We start from the raw sequence: 14,644 nt of genomic DNA, 5'->3' as shown, positions 1-14,644 counted from the left end.
GTGAGACTGCAGAAGGAAGAAGAAAGGCAGGCGGGTGGGGCAGGAAAAGTCCTAGACTCCAGGCAGCCCTAGGAAAGTTTCAGGCCACGTGGGGTCCTTGAGCCAAGGTCCCTATTGGGAGTCACAGCTTCCCAGGCATGCAGCAGCTGCTGTACTCCTGCGGCAGGAGTCGTGACCTCAGTTGTGGTCAGTGTGGACCCGGACCCCAGCAGGGAAGGCCCAGGGGGATCACGGCCACTGTGGCGCCAGATTAGACTGGAGTCTTGGAGCTCCACGTGGCGGGGCTGGACTCCCAGCGCACTCATCTCAGCCTCTTTTCCTCCTAGGAGTTCAGAGCAACAAAGACCACATCCTGGTTCAATGGCTCCCCGAGGCACAGGTCAGTCCTCCCAGGGCTTCACTGAATCTGAAAAACTATTATCAAAAAGCTAAGTATTCAAGCCAATTACGGAGGATTCTTGATTTAAAACTGAGAATAAGCACCATGCGTGGGTCACTCTTCTATTAATTCAGCAAGCGCTCAGTAAAACGCCTAAAATGTGCTAGGCGCTGAGGACATGACGATGGGCAGATCAAACTTCCTCTGGAATTGCTCCCTATGAAGTGGCAAAGAAAAGCCAAACAAACAATAAACACAGAATTGGATAAATCCTGTAAGAATGACACAGTAAGTGCTACAGGGACAAAAAGAGCAGGCACCTAACTTTGAGCGGGCTGTTCTCAGAGGAAGGCAGAGCTTCAAAGAGAAAGTGAAGTTTAAACTTAAGTCTTAAAACGAAGGAAGGAATTCAACACGTACAGAGTTGGCAATGAACAGCATGTGCAAAGTTTTACGATATTAATGGAAATCCTAGTATTGATATTCTTTTAAAAATTTATAAATCAATATTCTTTAAAAAGACAACTGCACTAGGATGATTTGCTATAGAAAGAAAAACATTCTAAAGGGAATACACCTGAATCATGATGATGGATTTTGCGTAAAGTGGGACGGATGTACAAGCAGCTAGTCAGTAAGTACAATTTTTAAAGATTTTCAAACATATGTTTTATAAATTGAAACATCTGATTTCCCTTAAAAATATAAACAGAAATCACATTATACCAGGCAACAGCTAAAAAAATGTTACACAAAGTAAAAGAAAAATACCTCTCATTGGTTCTCCCTATTCCAGTTCATCCTCCGCAGAAATTGCAAACTGTGCCAAACAGGAGGTTAAAGGCACTGACTCTCCAAGTGGGGAGATTGTTAGTAAAGCATCTGGAATGGCGAACCCGAGTACCAGGGGACGAAAAATGAGATGCGTTTTAGATGTTGACATCTAGGTATCTCCTTAAAAGCCCTGTTAGTGTTACGTGGTCTGGTGGTTCTCAAAGGTGTTGCCCTCAAGAACCCTTCACACGCTTAAAAATTATTGAGGACCCCAAAGAGCTGTTGTTTCTTTGTGAGTTATCAATGTTTACCATATTAGCAATTAAAACTATGCAATTTTTAACATTTAATTAATTTTAAAAATTTTATAATGAACCTATCATGTTAACATAAGTAATATTTTAAATTAAAAAAATAATAGATTTCCAAAGCATTTAGTGAGTACAGGTATTGTTTTACTTTTACATGCGTCCTTAATATCTGGCTTCTTAGAAGACAAGTGGATTCTCATATCTGCTTCAGCATTCAGCTGGCTGCAGGATATGTGGGTTGAAGTCTATGAAGCAAATCCTGTCTATGAAGTCTATGAAGCAAAGCCTCACACACACATGGGTTAGAAAAGGGAGGAGTATTTCAGTACCCTTTTCAGATCACTGTGGACATTCTGCTTTATACCACACCAAAACTAGGCAAGTGGTAGTTTCTTAAATGACAGCTGCAATGTAGAATCTAAAACCTTGTCAATGAACTTTTCGTACTGCGACTTTTCGTTGCAATCTATTGGTATATCTTTGAATGGATCTTTTACCCATGCACAAATCTGTAACGTGATACACTGTTCATTTGGAAAATGCTGGTTCACAGAATTACACAGCTCTTCCTAACATTGACACATTTCACTAAATAATATCAATAACTCACATTCATTAATATTGCCACCGATCCCATCAAAATAAGTCTTTAAGTACTGAGAGGCTGTCAAGCTCATGGTAGCAGACAGAAGTTTTAAATTTTTATATTTTTGCTTGAAAGCACAAATATTATCATTGGCTACAATTTCTGACAATTGTTCTTCATTTCTCAGAAAACATCCACCACATACCCAACTCTGAATAACTGTAGCTTGTCTGTCACTCACTTTTTCAAGTAAAAATCACGCTCCACAACAAACGTGGCCCATTTGTTCTGCAGCTCAAACTGCACAACAGGGCCGTTCACAGGCTCTGGACCTCTCAGTGTGGCAGACGTGCTTTACGTACACCTCCCATTCCTCACGAGGAGACTAGAACAAGTACTCAGGGTTGAGATTTAAGAAAGTTAACTGTTACTGCTTCAGCAAGAAAGGATATGTCTAAGTCAAAGTGGCACTGTTTCTACTGCAAGTGGGGAGGTGGTGAAGAATGCACTGATCAGTGTGATTTGGGGCCCTTGCCTCACAGTTTCTGCCAAGGCACCAGTAGTTTTATCCATCACTGCTCCTGCACCATCAGTACAAACATGGAAAACAGAAATGACGTCTTAGTATTATTATAAAAAGACAGTTTTCCCTCATAGGCCCCCAGCAACGGTCTTAGGGAGCCCGGGAGGTGTGTGAACCACTGTATGGGAACCACGGGCAGATTATTTCTAGAAGAAAACACAAGAAATGGATACCACGGGCCACGTCTGGGAAGATGCCAGAGGTAGGAGGGATGCTCACTCCAGCCTACATTTCCTTTAAGTTGTTTCATTTCTCTGCAATGTGTATCTACGTTCCTATTTTAATACAACATTGTGCAAAGCCTTATGATCAGTGGAGAAACAACGCTAAACCTGACCACTACAGCCAAAACATTACCTAGCCCCCAGCAGGTACACAATAATTACTGAATGAATGAATATATATAAATAACAAACGCAAAAAACAAAAGGTGGCAAGAACTCCAAAAGAGGGGGCAGGGTGATGAGAATTCTGAGAAAGGAGCCTCATCAGAGAGGATCAGGAAAGGGTCACGTAAGACACTTGGGCTGGGCTTTGGCAGATGAATGGAATTTGGACATGAGAACTTTAGTATACCACAGAATATTTAGGAAGCACAACAAATGTTTATCGATGTGAAGGCAATGTCAGGCTGTCATTTTGAAAACTAGAGAATTATCAATATATCACAAATTTTAGAAATTAAAGACATTTAATGAGGAAAAACGCTTTTTGTGAAAAGAAGTCCCTTCCTCTACATCCACAAATGGAGCTTTTCCCCTTTCTGGTTGACTCCATCCAGGCTGGAGCCCCTGCACTATCAAACTGCATGAAAACAAGAAACAGACTAAAGTTAAAGCTACAGAATAGACCTATTAACCAGAATGAAAAAACAGGAGTGGGATAAATGTAACCTATTGTGTAGGAATTTGCTCTCTAAACCTCTGCAGGCAACTAAAACAAAGAACAAACTTCACACCATCACCCTTGGTTTTTTGTGAGGTTTTTTTTTCAGGTTTACGAAAAGTTTATTTGAAACAACAGAGATTTCCCACACATCCCCTGCTGTTTACATCTTGTATTACTGTGGTACATACGTTCTAACTGATGAATAAAATTGATACATTATAACTGAAGTCCGCAGCTAACATTAGGGTGCACTCTTCGTGTTGTACAATCTCTGGGCTTTGACAAATGTGGAATGACTTGCATCTACCATTACTGTATTGTACAGAACAGTCGCGCTGCCCTAGAGATCCCCTGTGCTCCACCTGTTCACCCCATCATCCTCGTTTAAAGCAGTTCAGCAGCAACAGCCCCAAGACACTGTTCGGCACCAAAATTAGTTGTGAGGCAAATCGAAGGTAATTTCAGACAGTAATAGGCAAAATGTAAGTGTTTGGGAATTAATTCTTTTAAAAAAACAAGATTATACCTCTAATAAGCTCATTTTCATGCACAGACATTCTGATCCGCTTTGAGGAGCCACATACGTGAATTCTTCTGAGTATGTTCACGGGGTGGGGGGGGCTTCTAAGAAGAGTGAGCTCTGTGTACCTCCACCCGTCACCCTCAACTTCATCTGAAGAAGACCCCTGAGTCAGGACAGGCAAAGCAGCCAGGAAAGCTAGGGCGCAAGAGCACGGCTGTGCCTGTTTCCCTCTGGAATGAGAAAGTCCGCAGACCTGCTCTATGGGGAGAAATGAGTGCCTCCAAAGACAAGAACCATCCCTGAGGATGAAGCCCAATTTCAACAGTCAGTGAGAATCCAGTGAGGACGCTGGAGAACAAGGCCCGTGCGAGTTATGAATAAAGGCAGGGGTGTATTTTCTCCTAGTCAAGGCCGGGTACGGGCTGAGGGGACATCATGAAGGCTTCTCCAGGTTACCCCGGTATCTGACAATGACCCCCGTCTCCATGTGGGCAGCGTTTTGCCTGTGTTAAGCTCCCTCCTCCCTCCAACCTGCCTCGTACGATGTCATCTCGAAGTTTTAAGCAACTCCTCATTCAGACAAATGTGAGTGCCATGAAGGCACCCTATTCCGACTTGACTTTATTCTAACTTAGAAGTTCCTCTCAAACGGTGGGGGGAGGGGGGCGGGGGGAGAGACATAGCAGGTAGGGCAAAGGGAGACCCACTTTCTACTTCTACTTGATGAAAATATAAAAATGATAATGACAATGACACGAACTTTGGTTGCTTTAGGAGTGTGCTTCGTTAATAACACCTTCCTTTAATGACGTAAATAAAACCTCACCGGTGTGGGTGTGGGACAGAGGCCGGGGCTCCTGCCTCCTTGGCTGCACCGCACTCTGCTGCCCCTTCCCCTCAACACTGTCTTCTCCTTCCTCGGCTTAAGCTACGTTTCCAGGCTCCTATCCACCTATGCGTAATCTTGTACCCTTCACCCAACTGTACATCCTCTACATGTGTCTAAAATGACAGCAGCATAAAAGGATTCAATAGAGAAGCATTTCTTTTGTTGAAGTACTTGTCTTTGTGTTCTGTCACACAAATCATGAAGCTCTCAATCTTATCTGTCAACTCCTAGAAAGAACTTCAACATCCAACCACAAAACAACAAGGAATTGAGGAAATAACTAATACACTGGGGAAGAAATTAAGAACAATCTGCAAAAACATATTTGAAATTGTGTAAAATCTAAACGGCATCTATATGATATTTCCCTCGATGAGAACTATAACAAACTCAGGACAGTAGTTACTGTCAGAACCATTCCTAATCTGAGTTTTTCAGATTTTCCAGGAGCACCTAATCACCAAGAATTCTCAAATCCACCCTTTTCCAATTGCACTTCCATTAAAAAAAAAAAAAATGCCACATGTCACAGAACGTTTAAAAATTTGGATTTTGAATTCAAAGCGGTTGCATGTAAATGCTGTATTATCTGTAAAACAAAGATAACAACGGCACCTACCTCCCGAAGGCTGGTGAGCAGTCAGTACAGTCCGGGGCGTATTTATTAGACAGTGGTAACAAGTCACTACCCCAACCGGAGCGAAACTTGAACTGGGTTCAGACTATGGAGTAAATGGCTGCTGACAGTTGAAAACGCATTTAAGTGTCAAGAACAGTTAAGCCTTTAGTTGCTTCTCTTCAACGGCTACGAGGCCTCCCTGATCCCGGACAAGAACTAACTCTGTGCGCCGACAGCCACGCGGAGTTCAGGACACGAGCCTTGGGGTAACAGACGGAGGGGTAACACCATCCACGCCTCTGAGGCCTAATCACTCAGTCTATTTTAAACAAACAACCACTTATTGAATATGCTTTTTAAATTTTTAATAAAACTTCCCTAAAAGGGGCTAACAACCTCGTTCGAAGTGTTCAGTGCTTTGCACCTGCTAAGGCATTAGGCTCATACGGGCGCCGAGAGGCAGGTGCTCCGACCACCCCGTCTCAGAGGAGGAAACCGAGGCACGCGGGGCTGCAGCCGGCGCGGCTGCCAGGGCGCTGACCCGCAGCCCTCGGCTGGGGCAGCCCGCTCGGACAGCCCGCTCGGACAGAACGGTGATCCCCGTCCAGGTTCCCGCGCCTTAGGCCAAACCACCCAAAGCGCGGCCACCCGCCGGGCGCCGGAAGCCTGACGGGGGTCGGGGTTCGGGCGTGAGGGCCGGGCGGGGGTCTGGGGAGGAGGGCAGGCGGGGGTCCCAGGCGCCGGGCCGCTCACCTTCCGACAGCTCCAGCTCCAGCTCGGCCAGGCTCTCCCGCACCTCGGCGGGTAACGGCACCGCCTCCAGCGGGCACCCGCGCTCGGCCATGGCCCTGCCGAAGGACGGCCGGTCGGCCGGCTCGACCCGGGCGGGGTCGCGGTCTGTGTCGGGGTCGGGCCGCGCCGAGCCGAGGCGGCGGCACTGGCGGCAGCTACGTCGCTCCCCTCTGCCCGGCGACCCGCATCGGCCCGCGGGGATCGCAGGCGGCGGGCAGGGGCGCGGCCCCGGCGGCTCCACAGAGGCGCGGGCACGAGCGCGCACGGCTCCTCTGGCGCCGCCACCGCCCCGCGCGCCCCCGACCGCCCGGCCGACCCTGTACAGAGCGCGCGTGCGCGGCGGGAAGGGCGAGACGGGTAACGCGGTGAGTCGCCTGCCAGGTGGGAGGCCGGGCCCGCCCAGCAACACCAGAGGCTCGCTCCCATTGGCCGCGAGGACGCGGCGAGGCCGCTCCGGGCTCCCATTGGGAGAGCAGGGAGAGCGTCACTCCCGAGAGGCTCTGCGCCGAGGGCTTGGATCGCCGACAGTCCGGAACGCGGGCTCGCCTCTCAGCGCGGTCACCTCAGTGTTGGGGTTGCGGGCGCGAGACGCCCCTCGCCCCCGGTGTTGGGGTCGCGGGCCTCAGGCGAGCGTCCGTCCACGGCGACCCCGCAGGCCCTGGTCTGGTGTCCGCGGGGACGCTGAGGGTTCGGGGTGCGCTGGGCTTGCGCTGGGGCGGGCGGGGGGCGTCCACACGCTTCCTCCCCAGCACGCGTGGGCCTTATGCGTGGGGCTTTTCACGACTCTCGGGAGTGAGCAGGACACCCTGGGCACCTTTGGACGTCCTTCGTAGACGCGCTGTGACGTGTGTTAGCCCATCTGCTTTTCAAAACAGCCTTGGAAGGAGCTCCAGCAGCCTTGGAAGGAGCTCCAGCAGCCATTTCAGGCCGTGGGGTGACCTTGGGAAGTGCGAGGACAGACATGAGGGAACTACAGACGTCCGGAGCCTTGGGGGCTGGTGGAGCTGAACTGAGACCCCCCGCCCCCTACACACACACACACACACACACCGGGAATCCTGAGGGAGCTGATCCCCGGTGTGGCGGGAAGCGTATCTGCCAGGTGCGACGGTGGACTGTGGTGGCCGCGAATACCCGCCCCTGTCCACAGAGGGCCACCTTCCTAGGTCGTATCCTTCTTGAGGTGACTGAGCCGGCCTGGCCATTGGGCCCAGCGCTGACAGGCTGCCTACAGCTTAGCCGGGCCTGATGGCCCTCTCCTTCCTAGGCTCAACCCTGTCTCCTTCCCCTTCCTTTCACAGGTGTTGATGCCATATAAACTTGTACCCCAAACTCTCTCTCACCATCTGCTTCTGGAGAAACCATCCTGCAACAGTTGGTACCTGGGGTTTAGATGGCAGGTGACAAGATGGGGTGAATCACTCACCACTCGCGGATGGAACACTCACAGCCCCTGGCACGAAGTGATCTAATTGTTAACCTTCCATCCGTGTAGAAGAGTGAACCAGAGAAGTGAAATGAATACCCTAGAAGCCTTTTACGTATGATGGAAATATTAGCTATAAGGAAGGGTACTGGGATTGGGTAGCCATTCCTTAACACTACTGATGCCCTTAAGAGAAATAACGGACAGTGGATGGCTACCAACAGACCATTGAAAGCCATGGAGTCTCTTCGGTTGCCTGCAAAAAAAGCCTCATCTCCTGCATTGAGACAATAAAGACAAGGGCCAGGCTCAAGAATTAATATCTCAAAGATGGTAAACACCCAGCCAAGGCAGTTCTGTGATGCTAAGTTTGGGGCCCTGGTTGGGAAAATCTGGGCCCATGACACATGTCAAAGAGATCTCATACCTGGGTAGGTGCCCTCAAAGCTTCTGACCACTCCCCACCCCCAAGACTGCCTTGAACCTCTGGAGCCTGCCCATGTGGCTCACCTTTCCCTACCAACCGAGCACTCCTTTCCCCAACCTGTTGGACACTAGGCATATAATTATGGTAATTTCTTAGCATAATTCAGGTGGACTATAGCCCCCTCCCCCTCAAAAGAACATATTAGTTTGCTAGCGCTGCAGTAACAAAGTACCACAGACTGGGTGGCTTCACAGAAATTTATCTCACAGTTCTGGGGGCTGGAAGTCAGAACAAGGTTACAGGGCTGCGAAGGAAGGATCTTCCATCCCTGTCTGCTAGCTTCTGGTGGTTTGCTGGCAATCTTTGGTGCTACTTGGCTTGTAGATGCATCATGCCCATCTCTGCTTTCATGTTCACATGCCTTTCACCCTATATGTGTGTCTGTTTCTGTGTCCAAATGCCCTGTTTTTAAGGACACCAGTCATTGGATTAGGACCTACCCTAATTAATTCATCTTAATTTGATTATCTGTAAAGACCCTATTTCCAAATAAGGCTACATTCACGGGTACCAGGGGATTAGGACTTCAACATCTTTTGCAGGGACACAGTTCAACCCGTTACATGTTGTGAGAACCAGCCAACTGCCAGGAGCTAGGGAAGTCTGTGTGGGGCTGGATTATAAGTGTGCTTGGTGAGTGGTGGCCCCCAGCATCCTTGTTTAATTCATCAGCATGACCCCTGCTGAAATCAGGAGAGAACTGGAGCGTAAAATGGGGTAGAAGACTATTATGATCAATCTTCTAAGATATGGGATTTAACGCCCAGGCAAAGACTGGTAGCAAACTCCCTGAAAGGATGCTCCTAAAATGATGCTGTGTTTATTGCTATATACACACTTGGTGGCTTGAAACAAGAACCATTTATTATCTCTTTAGGGTACTGTGGGTCAGGAGATAGTGGAGATGGCTTGTCTCTGTTCCACAGCATCTGGGGCCTCAGCTGGAGCAGCCTGAAGGCCAGGGGTTGGAATGATCTGAAGGTTCATTTACTCACATGTCTGACAATTGATGCAGGAGCCTGGATTGGGGGTGTCAGCCAGCATACCCACACACGGCCACTCCCTGTGGCCTAGACTTCCCCACAATGTAATGGCTGGATTCCAAGGGCAGTTGTCCAAAGACAAAGGAAAGCCATGGCCTTTTTGTGAACTAGCCTCAGGAGTCATATACCATCACTTCTGCTACTCCCTAGCTGTTAGTAAATCTCACCTATATTCAGGGGAGAGGCATCAGACTCCTTTCAAAGGGAGAAATTTCAGAATTTGCAGATATATTTTTAAAACACTACACGTAGAAAAAGTTATGGTCCACAGTAAGCAAAGTTGAAATGACAACTGCTACAGCGGACTGATGGAAAGGAGTACAAGGGTCAGGGATGTGGGTGTGCTGAAATTTAAATACTCTGTGCTTCCTGAAGACCCACCAGATGATTATATTCCACATAAAGGCACAAATAACAAATTTTTACAGAAGTCCAAAGAAACAGACTGATGAAAGGGGTACTGATGTCACTAGTCAATGGTGGCTCACCTTTTAGGTGAGAGCTGACAGTAGGAAAGGCTGTTCCAGAACAGCATTGAGGACGATAGGATCCTAAAACAGAAGAGGCCAGGAAGCAGCACGGAACTGACAGAAGTCTGAATATTGCAAATTACAATAGCCAGCAAGGTGTGCACGGCAGCCAAGGGAGCCTGAGCTGCAGAGAGCTGCAGAAATGCTTCATAAAACACAGCATCCCTAGAGGCAAAATAGATGGGCAGTTGAAGGTACTACCAGCAGAAAAAAGTCAAGGATGGATGACTAGGAAAATCAAGCTGGTTGCCCAATATAAAAAATCAGGATCCCACAGCCAGTTTCTGGACCTGAGCCAGATTTCAGACATGGAACTGAAGAGGTGGCCAAATACCAAGAAGGACCCTGCAATATACCACAAGTATACATAGAAATGAATCCCAAAGGCCTTTCCTTTGGTAACTACACCCGGGGAAAAGTAGGTAGCCAAACATTTTGAAGATTGATGGACACAAGGTCTGAACTGACTTTGACACCCAGACCCCTGGATCATCACGGCTCCCCTGTCAGAGTGGCTCATGTGGTGCCCAGATCATTAATGGAGTCCTGCCCAAGTTCCAGCTTACAGTAGGTCCACTGGGTCTGTGAACCTGCTTGGTGGTCATTTCCCTGTCCCAGAGTGAATAATTGGCATTGACATGCTTGGCAATTAACATTACTCTCATTTTGGGTCCCTGACCTGTAGGGTTAGAGCTATCACAATAGGAAAAGCCAAGTGGAAACCTCTAAAACTGATCTATTCCTATCAGGATCATAAAACAACATCACATCTGGGGGTGGGAGGGATGGCAGAGATGGGTGCCTCTTTTAAGGATCTAAAGGATACAGCATGGTGGTCCCCAAAACCTTTAGTTCACCAGCATGATCCCTGCAGAAATCAGAAGGATCCTGAAGGATGAGGGTATACTGCAAACTCAGGTCAGTAGCAGCCCCGAGAGTAGTCTCTGTGTCAGATGTGGTAGGTGGCTGCTAATCCAGTGTGTTCTTTTCTGTCCCTATCAGAAAAGAAGATCAGAAACATTTCACATTCACGTGGAACAAAGATGCAGTTTTGCCTGAAGCCTATGTTACCTCTCTTGCCCTCTCATAGTCCAAAGACTTCACCATCCTGAAGAACATCACATTGTTTCCATTACATCAATAACATTATAAAGATGCTGGAGCCATCGGTAAGATACAGGTGCTCCAGAGAGTAGCAGATAAACCCTATGAAGATTCAGCGACCTGGTACACTTAGAATATTTTTAGGGATCCAGTGGTCAGTGGTGCCCTAAGGCATCCCTTCCAAAAGAAAAAGACAATTGTTGCGTCATGCACCTTCAACCATCTTTTAATAAAGGAAGACACTCTTGGGCCTCTTCAAGTTCTGGAAGCAGCATATTCCACACCTATAAATACTGCTCTGGCCCAAATACTGGTTGACTTGGAAGACTTCCAGGTTTGAGAAGCGCCCAGAAAAGGAAAAGTTTCAGTCTCAGGTCAAGGCTGTGGTGCAAGCAGTTCTGCTGCCTGGGCCATACGGTCTAGCAGGTGGTATTGGTGGTGGGGAACAATGCAATGTGGGGTTTCTGGCACATCTCAGCAGGAGACTGACAAAGCAGGAACCCTAGGTTCTGTGATGCCACTGGAAGCAGAGAATTACATATGCCTTTTGGGGGGAAAAAAACATCTTGGTGTGCTTCTGTGCTCTGACAGAGATGGAACATCTGACCTTGAAGCACCAAGTGACCCCGCAGACAGGACTGCTTTGTGAGGTGGGTTCTGCCAAACTCACCAAGTCATCAGGTCGGTTTGGCCCAGAAACAGTCCACTACCAGGTGGAAGGAAGGAGCACATTCAAGACTGAGCATGAGACAGTTCAGAGGTCACAAGGGAGTGCAAAATAGGTGGCCCAGACCCACATGGCATCCACTGCTGTCGTATCAGAGCCTCTCTGTTCCTTCGCATCTATGACCGTGTGGGGAAGCCTTCAGAGCAAGTTGACAGAGGTGGAAGAATCTTGAGCCTGGTTCACAGATGGGTTGGCTTGGCTGGCTTGGCATGTGAGTTCAGAATGAAAGTGTACAGCAGCTACATTACAGCCTCACTCAGGGCTGGCCCTACAGACAGTGGTTAAGGATATATATACCCTCCCCGTGGGCAGAGCTCCTAGTCATTCCCTTTTCTGCGTAAGGAGTGGCCCAAGGTGAGAATATATATGGACACACGGGCAGTATTGGATGGCCTGTGTGACTGGCTAAGGGTTTGGAAGGAAAACAATTGGAAAACGGGGGACAAGGAAAGCATGTGGGAAGACATACTGGGATAGGCGCCAAGCAGGGTGGTCTTGGTATAAAATAGTAATGCCCACCAGAGAGCACCCATGAAAGTAATAAACCACCAAGCAGACAGAACGACGATTCAGCCAGTTGACCCTGGACAGCATCTCTTACTTGGCAGCCCCTGTACTGGCATGATGGGTACAAGAACAGAGGAACCAAAGTAATGAGGTTGGAGGCTACTCGTGGGCCCAAAGCTGATCTAACCACTAGCTGACACTGAAGGTCTAACCTGCCAGTGGGAGACCAATGCTGAGCTCTGAATGTGGCTCCTTCCTCTAAGAAGGTCAACCAGCCAAGTTTGCTGTATTGGAACTCTTCCATCCTGGAAGGGCCAGGAGTTTGTTTTCACAGAAATAGATTCATATTCCATATATAGGCTTGACTTCCTGCCCACAAGTGTCAGGCAACAGGGGCTTATGGAGTGGTAGTTCCTCTGGCACAGGATCCCACGTGGCATCATATCAAACACAGGATTCACTTTATGGCAACGGAAGCGCACAGCAAGGAGTGCAAAGACCACCGGATCCGCTGCCTGACAGAGCACTGGGACAGTCAGCTAAAGGCACAGCTCAAGTACCAAATCGGAGGTAATGTTCTGCAAAGATGGGGTGCCATTCAAGACCTAATATGGCACTGTGTTCCCAACAAGAAAGATACCTGAATCTGAAACCCAAGGGGTGGAAACAGGAGTGGTCCCACTTAACCATCACCTGCAGTGATCCACTGGGGGCTTTGTGCTTCCTGTCCTCCCAAGTTTAGATTCTACAGGGCTAGAGGTCCTGGTCCCCAAGAGGGACACTCCCTGGGGAACACACCAAGTGTTCCATTGGATTATAAACTATGGATGATGTCTGGGAACCTTGGGGTCCTGCGTCTAGGAACCAGCAGGTGAAAGGAGGAGTCACTGTCTTGGCGACAGAGAGGGTAGGGCTGCTCCTACACTCACTGCACGACGGGGAAGAATGCGAAGAACCTGAGTGACCCACAGGGGTGTGGCTCCGTACTCCTTTGCTTATCTGCGGTTGAGAAACTAGAGAATCCAACTTGCACACGCAGTGGAAGAGTCTGCCTCTTGATTTTCAGACCCCTGCAGTCTGGCTGTAAGGGAAGTACATGATACACGTGCTCCTAGTTTTAGGCATACACCAGTTTGCAACTGATTTCCAAGCTGGCGCTGACAGAGAGCCTTCAACCAGCCATTCCACTCTTCAGCCCAGACAGCCGCTTCCAGCTGATGGGACACACGGTATTGGTTCGTAAACTTGCCCCTGTACACGAGGGCAAGGAGAGACCGAAGAGACACAGACACTCCAGATCAGCAGGTTTAATAAGCAGGGAACTTACGAGGTTTGTCCTGGCGGCCAGAAGACGAACAGATCCCCGCACCCGCCCACCAGAATCTTAAGAGCTTATACAGAGGCCCTGACTGGGTTCAGTCGTGTACACCTTCCAGATGGCCTCCACACCACCTTGCTCTCTCAAGGCTGCATCCCTGGGGCAGCTGCCAGTGTGGGGAGGGCAAGTGCAATGCACAACCCAAGGATGGGGAGCTGGTGGGGAGCCTCTGATGGCCCAGGGCCAGCTGACAGGTCAACCAGCGGTCATGTCCTCTTGGCGACCTCCTCCGACATGGTAAGACCAGTGGATTCTACGTGTGAACTCATCCTGCACTTCCATCGCTTTAAAATAATGCTGCTGCTAAGGGCAGTGTCATGCAGAGCTACAGCAACGAACAAGACGTCTCCAAGGGCACAGAGAGTGGTGTTGGCAGATGCACTGCAGACAGGGAAGCAAAGAAGTCGCACCTGGAGCGTGTCTATTCCTGGCGGGACCGACCACTGCGTCCTCTGTGATGGAGGAACCAGCTCGCCACATCAAGGTCTCAGCCCTGGCCTCTGCGGTTGGCAGTTCAGGCACTGAGAAGTGGGAGAAGCCAGGAAGCCTTGGTGAGAGGAGGTCTTGTTGCTGAACCAGTGCAAGTCTCTTTTCTGCCACCTAAGGAAAGAGGCTGAGTGACACCCATGAGCAAGTCATCCTGTCCACCGGACTGCACTTCCGCAGTGGGTGGAGGGAGGAAGGTCTTCTTACATACCCATCCTGTAGATGACCTTGACCCCGCTTTGCAATCTTTCTGCCATCGAGTATTGACCAGCTGGACAGTCAATTACTCATGAGAATGCTTATGGATCAGGAACCCAGGTCAGTTCTCCTTCCACATGGAATGGAGCACCAATGTACTATCCGAAGTTTGCCAGCTGGAAATCTTCCAAATCCCATACGCTGCGCGTGGCAACTGTCTACTCTGGCTGAGGCCAGCACACTGTGTAGATCCAGCTGCAGAACCTGTGCTTCTTCCTGTTCCGCCAACTATTCACAGGGAACGTCCCACAAGACCACAGATGTGGCTGAGACAGTGAAACAGAAGATCCAGCACCATGAGTCTGACTACCGACCATGTCATTTACGTACGTCTTCTGGATCTTCTCACGCCCA

The 14,644-nt window shown here is 48.9% G+C and overlaps 1 protein-coding gene across 1 annotated transcript in view; it reads right to left on the bottom strand.

The window, feature by feature from the left end:
* The window catches only part of DIP2A (disco interacting protein 2 homolog A), a 91,540-nt gene extending 84,902 nt beyond the window's left edge, over positions 1-6,638 (bottom strand). The window contains 1 exon segment of the mRNA XM_032629611.1: positions 6,306-6,638. Within this exon segment, the coding sequence (XP_032485502.1) occupies positions 6,306-6,396 (91 nt within the window). The 5' untranslated portion in view covers positions 6,397-6,638.
* Between the last annotated feature and the right edge of the window lie 8,006 nt (positions 6,639-14,644).

The sequence above is a fragment of the Phocoena sinus genome, chromosome 4, assembly GCF_008692025.1.
Source record: "Phocoena sinus isolate mPhoSin1 chromosome 4, mPhoSin1.pri, whole genome shotgun sequence".
Classification (NCBI taxonomy): domain Eukaryota; kingdom Metazoa; phylum Chordata; class Mammalia; order Artiodactyla; family Phocoenidae; genus Phocoena; species Phocoena sinus.
The sequence above is the reverse complement of the archived record's forward strand: the minus strand, read 5'-3'. Positions and strand labels throughout refer to the sequence as shown.